Below are 15,568 nucleotides of genomic sequence, written 5' to 3'. Positions count from 1 at the left end.
GCTTTGAGGGATCTAGGAAGAATTTGGCTTAATTATAGGTACTGCATTTCTCTTGTATTAGGATATTGAACAAAGGCTTAATCTAGATTTAAAGGTTTCATGTTAATTTGTAGATTTTTCTATCTTGATGCACTTCCTTAACTCTTTTAGGCAGCCTCTCAGCTCTCCTAAGATCTAAATGGGGCCCAATGAAAGAACCTACCATTAAATTTTACACCAAGCAGATTCTGGAAGGTCTCAAGTATCTCCATGAGAACCAGATTGTACACAGAGATATAAAGGTAAATTTTCTTTTAGTGTGTCTTGAGTGATTTGCTTTTGATCTTATTTATTTCAGTTAGGTTTACTCTAACCTGAAGCAGAAATTTTAATAGGATTTCATGGAAGCTTAAGACAAAAGGAATGAATAAAACAACCCCTTCTCCGCAGTGCTCCTGGAAAATTCATTTGTAGGAAGGTATATTAAAAAATAACTGTGAACTTGAAGGAGTACTGAGATTGGGATTTGGAATCTACTCATCTATCTCCCCTCCCTGTACCCTCTCTCTCTCATCCAAACCACAGGGTGATAATGTTTTGGTGAACACCTACAGTGGCGTGGTAAAGATATCTGATTTTGGTACTTCCAAAAGGCTGGCAGGAATTAATCCATGCACCGAAACATTTACAGGTAAGCGTAATTTAACAGAGTTTGTGAGGGTTTTGATGATAGATTTAGAATGAGAGCCAAGGGACTCTTTGGATTTGTGATGAAAACATGATTAGGTCTTTATTTTCAAGGAAGAGTGAATGGGAGTGTGGTCACCATAAACACAGTCTTGCTATCTCCTTTTTTTTTTTTTTTTTAAATAATTTTCTTCCTTTTTTTTTGTTTTGTTTTGTTTTTGGTTTTTAGACTTCTTCAATGTGGTGGCATAATAGTTTTTCTTCTAAGTGTTTTTCATTAAGTAGCAATTCATTCGTTGCAATTACATCTGCAAATACTTGAATACAGCAACTTTTTCATTTAATAATGTTGATAACAGTAACTCATGCATGCACACTTTATTGAAGTATGTCTGGAAAAGCAGAAAAACAAACAAACTTATAGATAAAGTAAGGTAAAAGATGAAGTGATGGAAGAAGATCCTTTTGTGGCTGTTTAATGTGATAGTCCAAAATTTAATTTTGTCCCAGCAAGTCACTATTATGGCTGATCACTATTATGTCTGAAACATATTAGAGGAAAACCGCTCTGCCTGTGTGGCTTGAGCTTTTGTTCTACATCAATCATATTTAATGAATATAGTAATATCTAATCCCTTTTATCTTCAACACATGTCCTTTATAGTTCACAGCTTTACCATGGTGTAATTTTATTGCATTCTTAAGAAGAAAAATAATTTAATTTAAAGATGTCAGCACTGGTAGGAATTCTTGTGGAGAAAGTACTATAGTGTTTAAAACACTCAGAACATCTATAGGTTTCTGTCACTGGTATGGACTGTCGTCCTGTAAAGACCTCTTGCTAGCTCTGTTAGTATATGATTGAAAATCAGTGATTCCAAATTGACCATCTTTTATTTCACTTCTACTGTTCTTTTTGTTTATCAGCATTATAACTAATATTGAAATAAAATTATCTACAGGCAAACTTTAGAGACATTCAGATTTATTTGTTAAAAGCCAACTGTAGGCTTAGGCAGGATCTTATATTTTGCCAAGACGTATAGCTTTAGAAGTTTCAATAGTTTTTTGTTTTCTTTTTTGGTTACCTTGGATGTCAGAAATCCTAAGGACATCCAAAAAAACTTCCTGGAATTACAATTTATAATGGACTCCCTTATTTTTTAGTTATTGTATGATTGATTTACCTTGATTACAACCTTGATTGTTTTTGTGTAAACATTGAATTTTTTTTAAACATTCTTATCTTTATTATCTATTTTTAATAAAAATAGCTTATTTTCAGACTAACTTTTTGAAATTCTCTGTCACTAGTGTTCTCATTGTAGCAGTAAACATATGAAAAATTATTCTCATTAAGACTATCTGTCACTTTGCAGGTTTTCATCACCTCTTACATGCACAATCTTTACAATTTAGTGTCTGCAAAAATTGTCTGATAATTTTTGACATTCTAAGGAAGCATTTGGGATTATGTGGTGAATATACTTTGGGCAGTTTGAAGCCTTGTATCAGAATGAGGAGGAAACGTTTATAGAAAAGATGTTAAAACAGGAGTTTCTGTGTAGTATTCAGCATGGGAAATAAAATATTTTGGCTATACAGGTTGCATTGGACAATTTTTAGCTTGCCCAGTTGTGTGTTAATTCTCTTTAAGAAGAATGAAGACTGTAACACTTGGCTGTTCTTTTATCCTGACTAGGAACCTTGCAGTACATGGCTCCAGAAATCATCGATAAAGGGCCACGAGGATACGGTGCTCCAGCTGATATCTGGTCGCTGGGCTGTACCATTATTGAAATGGCAACAGGCAAACCTCCATTTCATGAACTAGGGGAACCTCAAGCCGCGATGTTTAAAGTAAGTACAGCTTTTTTGCTATAGAGTTTATGAATTTGCAAATACTAACTTAATTTTCTAATATTAATTTAATTGGCAGTAACCTTTTGTTAAATGGGTTGTTTTGCACAAAGTCGCAGTCTGACCTGTGTTCTTAGCTCTCACTGAGTGATTCTTCCGTGCTCAAAGCTGTATTGCTCTAGGATGTAATCATTTATTTTTGTGCTGGAAATAGGTCATGACTCAGAGCAGCAACCTGAAAAATGAGTGAAGACTTATGAAAACCAATATTCTCTACCCTAAGACTTGTATCATCTTCTGCTCTTGTTTTATGATTTCCTTCTTGGCAACCAGTCTCAAAAATGACAACTAAGTTATTTCTGCTCCTTTAAGTCTTTATTTTTTGTAAGCCTCCCTCCCAGGGTATCTGTTTGCCTTGTCTTTCAAAGGTCCAGTCTCTGCAACACGGCAGCAAGCTATGGTAGAAGGGGAGTGGAGGGCTCACTTTCAAGGATTTTTAATATGTATTGAAGGAGTAAAATAATCTGTATTTTACATCCTAAATCCTTTGGGTCACAGCTACCTCCTTGGTAAACTCTTGCCTCTATTTCTTTATTTCTCTTAGTGTATCTGTTTTCAAATGCTCAAATTAATACTTGAGAAGAGAATTCTTCAGATAGTTTTAATAATAAATGTATTTGAAAAAATTACTTGTTCTAACTCTAAAATTAACAGTAGTGTAAAAGCTATGATGTGCTAATGTGTCAGATATGCAGACTGAAAATTTTTGATTCTTCCATTGGCTTGCAGTAGACCTTTAGTAAAGTACTTAAGTTTTCACTCATGCTTCAGAGTCCTTGTTCTTATAATGAGGAAAATACCACAGCCATAACCCAGCAAACTGCCTTAAATTATCAATATTGTTAATTTATTTGTGTATGTCACACATCAGTATAATTATTATTGGAACCATGGTAGCAAAATCAGATATTTATCAATAAGTATAGTTAGCTGGGCTGCAATTCAGCATGGCACGTAATGCCATGTGACTTACTAGGCCTGAGAGTTTTCCCGTGTGCCACAGCTAAAAGGCAAAGAAAAGGAGGTTATGGGTTTTGATGTAGCTATTTCAACAGTATAATGTGTCACCTTGGTGCTGTTGAATTGTGACACTATGTCAAAAGAAGCTGCGTGGGTGACCATGGTTTGGTTCACTAAAGCTTTCCTGAGGGACCTGTGGAAAGAGACTTTTTTCCACATCGCTGTAAATGTCAGATACGGTTGTGTTGGCAGATGCCTTTTCATCTTATGGATCTGGCACACAGTTGAAGTGTGTAGTGAGCTACATGTCTTATTTTTCAGTGGAGTTTACTGAACTGTCGGGAAGTGCTGCTTCAATTCTGGGTGCTCAATGGGATCTGCACAGGCTCATGATGTGAGCTCTGGCAGGATTGTGCACATCCTGCCCAAAAGCACTTCCAGGCCATAGAGCTGTGTTCTGAAGTCTCAGAATTGGTATATTTAAAATACATTTCTTGCAAGTCTTTCTTCAAGGACGTGTCAGAGTTTTTTAGTGTTGTTATTGCAGAATGTGCTACAGTCAGGCATTTGTTTTTGTTCTCTGTTTCTTGGCTTTGCTGGGACCTGCTTGAAACTGCTTCTTGCTGGGCACCAAAAATTGCAAACTGTGGTTTCTTTTTGCTGTACAACAGAAGTAAGCAAGCTGGAAGCTAGATTTGAAGCCAGGAATGAAGCAGGCCAACTGAGCAGGCATGTAAAAAGAACAGAAGAGCCTGGAAAACTTAGGATATGGAAAATTTGAGGTCCCCACCTCCACATTTACACTGTGTTGTACATAAGGCAGGTGAGGAGAAGGAAGGTCTGAATCTGGCTGCGCAGTCACTATAGAAATTGCAAATCACCAAAGAATTGGACGAAGTAGAGAAAAAGGGCTAGAGTGAAACCAAGTAATGGAAATAATTCCTGTCTGAGTATACATTGTGTGGTATTCCATCTATGTGCATAGTGTGTGTGCATCTGGTTCTGTGTGAAAGGAACAAACGAGAGAGAAAGTAAACTAACAGTTCCACAGAGTTTCTGGATGCCTCTGACAGAGCTTATTCCCCTTGAGCCACAGAGATTAAGATAAGAGATGCATTCATATTTCCTGGTCCTGGTTTGGACTGTCCTGGGTTTTGTTTAGTGCACAAGGGTACAGCCTGGCATCCCAGGGCTGTCAGCCTGTCACACTGACCCAGCTGGCACTGGCTGGGGGATCCTGTCCCCAGGATGCACAAGGAGCAATGGGCTGACCATGGGGACGGGCATGTCAAGAGCAGTTGTCAGGGCACAGTAAGCAGGGGGCTGTCTTCTCTCCCTGCTCCAAAGCAAAAATCTTGACAGGCTGATGTTTTGAAGTGGCGAAATTGTATACCCCATTTATAAAACACTGTACAAGATATGCATGGGAATTTACAAATCAGTTAAAGATGCTCCATCAGACAAGGTAAATATATAGAAGTTGTAACCTGCCAGCAGGACATGACATCAATTTATTTATGTATTTATTCAATTACTCTATTAAATACATAAATATAATTGCCGAGATTAGCAAAATGCATATATTAAAAACGTAACATGCGGGAAATACTGAGTTTTGAATGTGTGTAGAACCATGGTTTGGAAGGGCTTAATGCATTATTAGCATTTCACATTCTACACTGTCATTCAAACAGAAGTACGACTGCTCAGCATTTTTTGCTTCAGCTCGCATTGAAGCTGAACTGCTATTGTGAGTGCCTAATGGTGCCACAGTGTGTTAATGCAACTGTATAATGAGATTATTTAAACAACTCTTCATTTTAGCGAGCAGCTGGCACTTGTTTAACTGCTGGGCTACTATCTCCCTTGTGGCCACTATCTGTCTGCTTGTTCTCCAGAGCCCTTTATATGCAAAAATACAGAGACCTACCAGTCATAATCTTGCCAGATATATGCCATTCAGCGCACACGTGTTACACAACTCTCGCTTCAAAACATGTATGGCAGATTGGCGTTAGAGAATAAGATGACCATGAAGGAGCTGGAAAAATCACTAGGGAGCAACCTGTAGAAGCACATTTTCATTGCTTTAAAGAAAGTGGAAGCTCTTGTTAAACCTTTAGGCGTCATGTGATTTTTCAGTTAAATACCACTGAAAGGTGAGGGAAGACATCCGGCCTGAGTGCCAGGGGTGGTGACAAGGTCTGGCAAGGTCATCATGAGCATTTGAACATAGAAATTTGGCAGTGGCGGGAGCAGAACAGGTGCAGGCCCCAGGCAGCTGGTGCTGGAGGAGGAAGTTATTCCTATTCTGGGCACAAATGTGCTGGAGAGGAGTCAGCAACGGAGAGACACAGAATGGGGCAGGGGTGATGGGAAGCATATGCAGTAGCTGGAGGGATTTGTGGCTGGTAGGAGATGCAGCATTTGAAGCACTTGGTGTGGATAATGTCCAGATCCCAAGATTACCTGAAGGCAGATGGTTGGATACATCGATAACTTCACGTTTGTCTAATACCACATGGACATTCATGCCATGCTTACGATGAAGTAAAATAGATTCAGAGCCTTGTTGTCACTTCACTGCTTTGTGTGGGTACCTGGAGTGCCCCTTTTCCATGAGAGTCAGCAAGAGTGTGAGAGATCACACTAAGAAAGCTTTAGCCCATGATCTCCTTGCAGTTGTTCAGTAAAACTAATTTGTATTTGTGTTTTACTTGCAGGTTGGGATGTTTAAGATTCATCCTGAAATTCCAGAATCACTGTCTGCTGAAACAAGGGCATTTATTTTGCTGTGTTTTGAACCTGATTCTAGCAAACGTGTTACAGCATCTGATTTGCTCAGAGATGCCTTCCTGAAACAAGTAAACAAGGGCAAGAAAAGTAGAATTGCATTCAAGCCTTCAGGTAAGGAATTACCAGCCAAATGCAAGTTAACATCATCATTAAGTGTTATATAAAAGATTACCATCATTAAGCACTCTCTTTTACTAAGGATGTTCCTTGTGCCAGGAAAGCAGCAGGAACTCAACTGTTGAAAGTGCCTGTGGTTTGTAATTAGGTTTATTTTAATTTAACAATTCCCACAAAATATGGTGACATGCTTATTTTGTGTTTTGGTTGCTGAAATCTCCCAACCCTACTTTTCTTCTCACTCAAATAAGTGCCTCATTTATAGTAAATTAAAATTAGAAAAATGACATCCTGTGCATCATAGAATGGTTTGGGTTGGAAGGGACCTTAAGGAACATCTAGTTCCAAGCCCCTGCCTTAGACAGGGACATCTTCCGCCAGACCAGGTTGCCCAAGCGTCATCCAGCTTGGCCTTGAACACTTCCAGGGATGAGGCAACTTCTCTGGGTAACCTGTCCCAGTGCCTCACCACCCACGTAGTAAAGAATTGCTCCCTTATATCTAATCCAAATCTCCCCTCTTTCAGTTTAAAGTGATTACTGCTTGTCCTATTAGTACACGCCCTTGTAAAATGTCTTTCTTCACCTTTCTTAGAGGCCCTCTCTAGGTACTGAAAGGTCGCAATAAGGTCTCCCTGGAGCCTTCTCTTCTCCAGGCTGAACAACCCCAACTCTCTCAGCCTGTCCTCACAGCAGAGCTGTTCCAGCCCTCTGATCATCTTTGTGGCCTCCTTTGGACCCTCTCCAACAGGTCCATGTCTTTCCTGTACTGGAGGCTGGATGCACCACTCCAGGTGGGGTCTCACCAGAGTGGAGTAGAGGCAGAATCACCTCTCTTGACCTGCTGGTAACACTTCTTTTGATGCAGCACAGTACATGGTTGGCTTTCTGGGCTGCAAGCACACATTCCTGGGTCATGTTGAGCTTCTCATCAACCAGCATCCCCAAATCTTTCTCCTCAGGACTGCTCTCAATCCATTCTCTGCCCAGCCTGTATTTGTGCTTGGGACTGTCCCAACCCATGTGCAGGACCTTGCACTTGGCCTTGTTGAACTTAATGAGGTTTGCACAGGCCCACCTCTCAAGTTTGTAAAGATCCGTCTGGATGGTGTCCCATCCCTCCAGCATTCACATTCCACCCCAGCCCCTCCTTGCTGGTGAGAACAAGGTCCAGCATAGCACCTCTCCTTGTTGACTCCTCTGTCCCTTGGAGATGGAAGTTATCATCAATGCATTCTAGGAACCTCCTGGTTTGCTTATGCCCTCCCATGTTGTCCCTCCAACAGGTACTGGGGTGGTTAAAGTCCCCCGTGAGGACCAGGGCTTATAAATGTGAAGCTGTTCCCATCTGTCTACAGAGGGACTTTCCAAAGCAATTTTGGATTTTAGAGTCATAATTACATACACTTCAGAGATCTGAGTTTTATAGAGTAGGTGCTCTGCACCTGAAAATGTGGGTCTATTAAGTGTTTGGATCTACAAGGGTCAGCATTTTTAAACTTCATATGTAACTTGGAAATTTGGCACGTAGGTGCCAAAGCAGCTGTTTAGCGGGTTGTGTTTTATCTGCCTAGCGTGCTCTTCCACCCCCTCAATATATTAGGCACTTTCACAAGGATAAGATTACAAATCTTAATATAGACTCACCAAATAAATAATTAGTGTTTGAAGGCACTGTCTATTTAAAACAAGCAAAGCCATTCATTTCGCTGCTTCTTTCACCTGTCTGCACACACACACATGCACACACTCCCCATGCAAATTGAATTGCTTCCCTTTTTGAGCTTTTTTTTTTTTCCCCTATGAGGAAACATTTGAAAGAAAGGGAACAGAATTGTAATGGGAAAAAAATAGCAAAGAATTTATAACATCTAGCTGAGCTGGTTTCAGCAAGGAAATGGGCATCATCACTTGACCTGAGGGGCACTGAGAGCTGCCATGTCTGCAGTCACACCCGGGCAGCGGGACAGCTCACACTGCACGGCCGGGGCAGTGACGGGCAGGAGCTATTAGCAGCCTGCGGCCTTCTGCCCCATGGCAAGAACACGCCCCTGTGGCCTTTCCAGCCCTTGGCTGATGACATTTTCCTGGAGGAACTGCATGGTATTAGAAAGGATGGACCTTGCTTTGTTAGCTGCCTTGGGAGCAATGGGATCTTTGTCAAATATCGGGGAAGGTGGAGCTGTCTTCTGCCTTCCTCCCTTCTTCTCTTCTCCCACTCATTGATGTGGTTATGGGGCTCCTTCAGACAGCAAAAGAATCTGGTGCTGCAAAGTTAAGCACTGGGCTGCAGCAAGAAGCAAGCTCAGGAGAAGAGGAGACTGAGGGGAGACCTCATGGTGGCTATAGCTGCCTTACAAGGGGAGGAGTGGCAGGCACTGATGACCAATGGCAGAACCCGAGGGAATGGCAGGAAGATGTGCCAGGGGAGGTTTAGGTTGGACATGAGGAAAAGGTTCTTCCCCCAGAGGGTGGTGCAGCACTGGAACAGGCTCCCCAGGGAGGTGTCACGGCCCCAAGCCTGACAGTGTTCAAGAAGAGACTGGACAACACCCTCAGACACATGGTGTGAACTGTGGGGTTGTCACATGCAGGGACAGGAGTTGGACTCCATGATCCTTGTGGGTCCATTCCAGCTCAGGATATTCTGTGATTCTACAGTTCTCAGTGCTGGCCACAGATGTGAGCAGAGTGGGCAAGTATTATGAGCACTGTCTGTTGAGAGAGGGGAGGGAAAGGCAACACAGCTGCAGCCAAGTGTGCACTTTGCTGCCCTGGAGCTGGGGAACGCTGTGCTGGCTGCCGCAGCCATCACCAAGGGGAGTTTGGGGGCATAAGGCAGGTCCCGGCCCAGCAGTTGCCACAGTCTCAGCTGCAGCAGTTCACTGTTTCCTCCCTCTGCGGTTTCCCTCAGTGCCAGTTTCCTCAGCTTTGTCCTCATCTTTCCATCCTGTCTCTATCCCTTTTTTCTTTCCAATAATAAAGGCAGCCCAGAGCAAATCTCAGCCCTTACTCCTGAGACAGCAACTTTCCATTTTCTGTACTGCTGAGATACCTTGAACCAATTATCACAAGGTGACACATACTGTTTCATTTCTGTGACTGTTTAAACCTCAGCCATTGGAACATCAGTCGTGTACCACGCAGTATGTCAGAGCTTTCTGAACAACTTTTAACTTCTAGGTCCCTTCCTCCCCTGCCTGCACATGATTTGTAGTGACAACCATGAAAAACTTTTGTGATATTTTAGCTCCATGGATATGTGCCCTCTGAGTTGACAGAACTTCTTCCTTATCTTTCCTATCACACAGCTCCAAACTGGCAATGAGGACGACAGCAAGCTCTCAGTATCTGTTACTTTTTATTTCTTCTTACTTTCAAGATGAACTGGAAAGGGACAAGAGATTTCCTTCAGGCCAGTGCTGAGAGAGAGAGCACCCTTACTGAGGACAAGGGGGCATGAGAGCAAGGCAGATGCCTCTAGTGTCAGAGAGGGAACAAATGTACATCAGTCAACTCAGGCAGAGGCGAGGAGGGCAGGTAGCAGACTGCTCTCTGCTTAGAGATATGGCTGTGGTGGCACAGCTGCTGACAACCTCTTGGTTTGATTCAGGCTCTTTAAACAGCTGTATATCCAGTTGTACCACTTTGTGAGACCAGCATCAAGGGGGAGTGTGTGTGTGTGTGCTCGCCCAAGCAAAGGTACCAAAATGGCATTTCATATGAGTATCTAGCTGCTTTGCTGTCTTTGGGTTCAGCTGTTAGCTCATTCACACCTTTTATTGCTTATGCATATTATGATTTTCAGTTGCATTGCTGCTTTCTATCAACAAGGTTACTTCTCCCTCAACCATTTTGCAAAATGAGGCCTTGATACCACTGATCACAGCTGTTTAGAGCACATTACTGTTTCCTGCCTAGTTCTGTTACATGTTTTATAATGTCTGTTCATAGATTATAATCGTAATATATCCCTCCCACTGCCAATCCATGGAGAACAGGCAGGCAGTAGCAGCAGCGAGCATGGCTCTGTTTCGCCAGACTCTGATGTACAGCATGACATGCTTTTCGAAAGGCCAAAGAGATCCATTTCAGAGATTCAGACAAAGCATCCCATCTCCCATTTACTAAGGTAAAGCATTTGCTTGTTGCTTGACACCCACAAGGGATTACGTGGATTTAATTCACATTTTATTTTATGAGGGCAATTTTTTCACATAATTACTAGATAAGCAGGTATGTTAAGCAGCAAGCGAGTTACACAGGCAAGTTACTAGTTAATTTAAGTATTGTCTGTATACATTATCTTCATTAATTATGAACAATGATTCTTTCTCCTTAAGGTTTCCATATATTTAGATACTTTTCCGCTCCCAGCAAAGAAATGCCAGTTGTCCCATTGACTGAATGGATATGGATTCAGGAGTTAGCAGAAGATTTGATCCTTCCATGTACACATGAAAAAATGTGGGAAAGAGGCAGCAGAAAGACAGTTTTGCTGCTCAGAGATCACAAAACAATACTTTGAAATTAGTATGTTACTGTATGTATGTATACTGTATGTGTGTATAGTTATCTCAGTCCAGAGTTTTCAGCTTTCCTCCCCGAGTGAACCAGTGCTGGGTGACATTAATGCCAGCTTCTTAGCTGGATGAAATCAGCCTCGTGCTTTTGGCTTTTTTTGCCAGCTGAGGATCTGAGCCATCTTCTGTCTCAGAACGAGTGTTGAACAGTCTGATCAATCCACTGCTGTAGTGCAACTCACTTTTTAACCTCTGAAGCATCCCGACTCGCTTCTGACAGTACTGCCATGTTGCTAACGCTGAGGTCTCTCTTGTGTGTGCACCTGGTTGCTGACCCAGCGTACCCGATGAGGGCTCGGCCTCGGAGGACAGGAGTGCCTCTTCTTCCCTTGAGGATAAGGATTCTGGTCTGTTTCTGCTGCGGAAGGACAGTGAACGCCGAGCGATCCTCTATAAAATCCTTAAGGAAGAACAGAATAAAGTTGCTTCCAATTTGCAGGACTGTATTGCACAGGTAATTTCACTTCCTTCTGAATATCTTCAATCTCTGAGCCCAGTGTGTGATCCCTTTGCTGTTCTGAATGCATAGCTAACTCCGCCTTTTGCCTGCTGCTGGGCTCTTGGTTTTTTTTCTGAGGGGGGAGGTTTGGGGCATGTGATGTGGGGTTGGGGGCCTGAGGTTGGTGGGTTCGGTGGTTTTTATGTTGTGGTTTGTTGTGGCTTTCAAGGACATGGAAATGGAACACCAGGTAGTAAGAGATACTATTTGCTTTAAGGGTAGGGAACTGATTAACAGTTTTAAATTCAAAGCATATGTAAACTAGGGGGCAGGAACACAGTACGTGAATCTTAGAAAAATCTATGGTAGATTTCTGTGGAGGGAAGGATTGAGAGAAAAATTGTGCATTTGGTTAACCCATAGCCAAACAATGTCTCACATCAGTAACGACTGCTTAGCCTCTTCTTCTTGACCTCTGCTTTCAATGTTCCACTGACATTATCTGTTCTTACCAAACCCATGGTTTCTCCCCTGAACCACATGAACACGAAGGGGAGGCTGCTGTCTCTTGTGATGCCCCAGCCAGCCCTTGCTTGGGGCACAGAGGCACTTGCAGCACCACTGCTGGGTCCTGCTGCTCCCGGGGCAGCTCCAGCCGAGCCCAGCGCGAGCAGCGGCTCCACACAGCGCAGAGTTTGCTGCTCCCCAGGACTCGCTGCCCCTGCGAGGCTGCCCGGGGGTGCAGGTCGGCTCAGCCCACACCCCAGGGGCTCCTGTTGAGCTTTGCAAACCCACAGGCTCCAGCTGTGGAGGCGACTGGGGTAAATTTCTGCTCTGAGCTTAAACTGCAAAATAGCTTATAGCTTCACAGAGGACTAAAAGTCATAGGTGAGATCTTAGTCAGAAATAACCAAGGCTCTAAATATTTTCCAGGATAAAGAAGGATCATTTAGTAACAGCAAGCCCTACCTCAATCTCCAGCTGTTTTGCAGCACTGCTGTAACCATCTCTTTTCCATAATTTCTGTAATACTTCTCCCTTTAATTACACAGGTTGTTGTTCTTACAGGCACTTGGATGGCTTTAACTGTGGGGCTTGTAGACTACAAATCATAGAATGAACACTTGAGTCCTATCACTGTGTAATCTTAGACCTTTTCCTGACTTATGATAAATGCATATCTAAACATATTTTTCTGCCCAACGAAATAAAATGTCTGCATTATTAGATATAAGTCCAGATTCAGCATATTGAAAGGATAGCATTTAAAAAAATTTGTTTCTCTTACTGATTCTGCTGTTTTAATGGAGGAAAGCTGCCCTCTGCAGTACATTGTAGATACGTGTGTTATCTGGACCACCTTCCTTTCCTTTGTGACAGCCACAATAGCAGCAGACTTAATTTATTTTTTGGAAAATATGAATTACTAATACAAATTTGTAGTTAGAAAAAGGTAGAAAATAAAGGCTTTCCAGAAACAAAAGTTCTGTGATTTCTGTGCATCAGTGTAAAACATACATAGGCAAAGCTATAAATTGTGACCCTAAAAATAGTAGTGTGACCGTTAGACGATTAATGACTCTGGGATTAACTTGATATACATTCATTATATTTTCTCCAGAGCTCTGAAGAACTGCAGCTTTCAGTGGCCCACATCAAGCAAATTATTGGGATTTTAAGGGACTTCATACGCTCGCCAGAACAGAGAGTGATGGCTTCTACCATTTCCAAGTTGAAAATGGATTTGGACTTTGACAGTGCTTCCATCAATCAGATTCATCTGGTGCTGTTTGGATTTCAGGATGCGGTGAGTCCCTTGCCTAGAGCAGGGGGAGAGGGGAATTCTTCCTGGGCAGCTCCTCTATTCTTCCTCACCCTTCTTTTTTACCCTGTTCATGCTGAGCAGCCATGTTCTCCCCAGTTCCTCAGAAGCACCTGTGCTTGCTGGGGAAGGTGGGAGGATGTGAGCAGTATGGAGCAGACAAAGCCTTGGTGACTGATGGTATGGAAGACTAAGAAAAGACTGAAGGTGTTTGAAGGTCAGGTTTTGCCTGGCAACCTGTGGACCAGTGTTGAAAGTTCCCTCTAGGAGGAGAGAGGAGGAGGAGGAGGAGGAGGACTGCTCTAGGAGGAACTCTGGGGTGTGGCCATAGACATTAGCTGAGCTCTTCAGAGCGGCAGATAGAGCTGGACACAGAGCCCTGATGTGCTGGCACCTCAGTGAGCTTCAGGTGGCCACTCCCAGACAGGCCTTGCAGCCAAGGGAAGTGGTGCTTGACAGGCTGCCCATGTACTCGCTGCAAGTGTTTGTTCTGGATCTCACCTTTATTTACTGTGCTGTCCCTCCTTGTACTGTTGAGGGGCTTGAATGTCACAGTCTGGGTACGGTTTGAAAGCTCTAGCCTAAAATCGGTTGCATAGACTTTCAAAGGTCTTAGTGACCTTTAAAAGGTTTTAGTGACTCATGCAGTTGTTACTTCATAAAATTTCATCTGGCTGTTGAAAAACAAGATTATCTCTCATAAGGTGTATGCAATAGTTGTTTGCTGCTCTTTCACTTGCTTATTTATTTACAGGTGAACAAAGTATTAAGAAATCATTTAATAAGGCCCCACTGGATGTTTGCAATGGATAACATAATTCGCCGTGCAGTCCAAGCAGCAGTCACTATTCTTATTCCAGGTAAATCAAAGCAGCTGGAGAAGGTGTCTGCTTTTTACAAGAAGATGTCTGTTCACATATCAAAGAGTTACAGCGATTGGAACAGTTTAGGCATTTAATCTGTCAGCATGCCATTAACTGCATCCCATGTGCCACTATATCAAAGGCACAGGGTCAGAATGTTGTACAGGAAGAAGTGTTGATCTGGAGGATTAATGCAGCACTTGCAGTACAAAAGCAGATAATGAGGAGATAACCAGTGATGCTGCACCACCGGTGTGGTCCAACCATGACAAAAAAAGGGCAGATTAAATTCAGTCTGGGCTAGAGCTTTTCTGGTAAGAAAGAAAATGACTGTGTAACATTTTAATGAAATTCAAGGTGGATAACACTGGTTTTGTGTTCTGAAAAAGGATTACTGAGCCATGGAACAGATGCAGAGAAGGGAGTGCATTAGTATGAGGAGTATGATTTTGGCCCACAGATTGGTAGTAGGAAAAATCACCAGCACCAAGAAGGACAAACAACTGTCTAGGAATAAGTATAACTCTTTGAGGTGCTGAGCACCCCATCCAGTATGAGAATGTTCTGAGAGCACTTATTGATGGTGAGCCCCTTCGGTCCAAAGTCGCTTTAGCTTTCAAGCCAAATCAACCAAATTTTAAAGATTTTTTTAGGACTTTGTTTGTAGAAGAATGCTAGCTATTCTTTGCTGGGAAGGGTGGCCACCTGCAGCAAGTTCTGAGAGAAGTTAGAGGTTAGAAATTCTACCTGGAAAAGAGAAAGGTTTCATAAATCCTTTCGTTCAGAGCATTCAGGGGGAAAAAACCTTTTTTAAAAAAATTTTTACTTCTTTTTAGAAAAAGTAAGCTTTCAAGTTTTTCTCATTAAATTAATTACAAGATCTTTAATAAAATGCTTTAATCATAAATGTATTTTTCATCTCTATAGCTGTAATCTACAGCTACCTACCTGTACTAGTGTGCCATGCCTGTGCTGTTACAGTGCCACTCATTTTTCAGTTGACGCCAGAGAATATGTGGTCCAGCTCACGTCATCCTTTGCTACTCCCCTGCTCAGTATTGTGAAAGCACATTGTGCAGCCAGGGCACGTCCTCAGCTGAAGATCCCCCACCCACAGGAGTAAAAAACAAACTTTAGTACCCGTAAAGGCAGACTTCATTCTTACACTTTAATTTTGCCAGAGCTTCGAGCTCACTTTGAGCCAGCATCAGAAACTGAAGGTGGGGACAAGGATGGAGAGGAAGCAGAGGACAGTTACCAGCCCACTGAACAAAACGGGGCTGAGGATCCCACCGCCGTCACGTCAGGAGACAGCACCCTTAGTTCGGTGGTGTCACACGAGGCTCAGCAGCAGCTTAGCCTGGAGCTGGGCAGACTTAAACAAGAGACCTTAAGGTAACCCT

At 42.5% G+C, this 15,568-nt stretch overlaps 1 protein-coding gene across 1 annotated transcript in view; it reads left to right on the top strand.

Moving 5' to 3' along the window:
* The window catches only part of MAP3K15 (mitogen-activated protein kinase kinase kinase 15), a gene marked incomplete at both ends in the record, with an annotated part of 88,290 nt that overhangs the window by 70,684 nt on the left and 2,038 nt on the right, over positions 1 to 15,568 (top strand). The window contains 9 exons of the mRNA XM_080364000.1: positions 155 to 281; positions 565 to 670; positions 2,369 to 2,526; positions 6,270 to 6,453; positions 10,413 to 10,590; positions 11,321 to 11,495; positions 13,102 to 13,287; positions 14,057 to 14,162; positions 15,347 to 15,560. Of these exons, the coding sequence (XP_080220126.1) occupies positions 155 to 281; positions 565 to 670; positions 2,369 to 2,526; positions 6,270 to 6,453; positions 10,413 to 10,590; positions 11,321 to 11,495; positions 13,102 to 13,287; positions 14,057 to 14,162; positions 15,347 to 15,560 (1,434 nt within the window). The remainder of the gene's footprint in view (positions 1 to 154; positions 282 to 564; positions 671 to 2,368; positions 2,527 to 6,269; positions 6,454 to 10,412; positions 10,591 to 11,320; positions 11,496 to 13,101; positions 13,288 to 14,056; positions 14,163 to 15,346; positions 15,561 to 15,568) is intronic.

The sequence above is a fragment of the Nesoenas mayeri genome, assembly GCF_963082525.1.
Source record: "Nesoenas mayeri genome assembly, chromosome: 1".
Taxonomy (NCBI): Eukaryota; Metazoa; Chordata; class Aves; order Columbiformes; family Columbidae; genus Nesoenas; species Nesoenas mayeri.
This window is presented reverse-complemented; position numbering and strand designations above follow the sequence as displayed.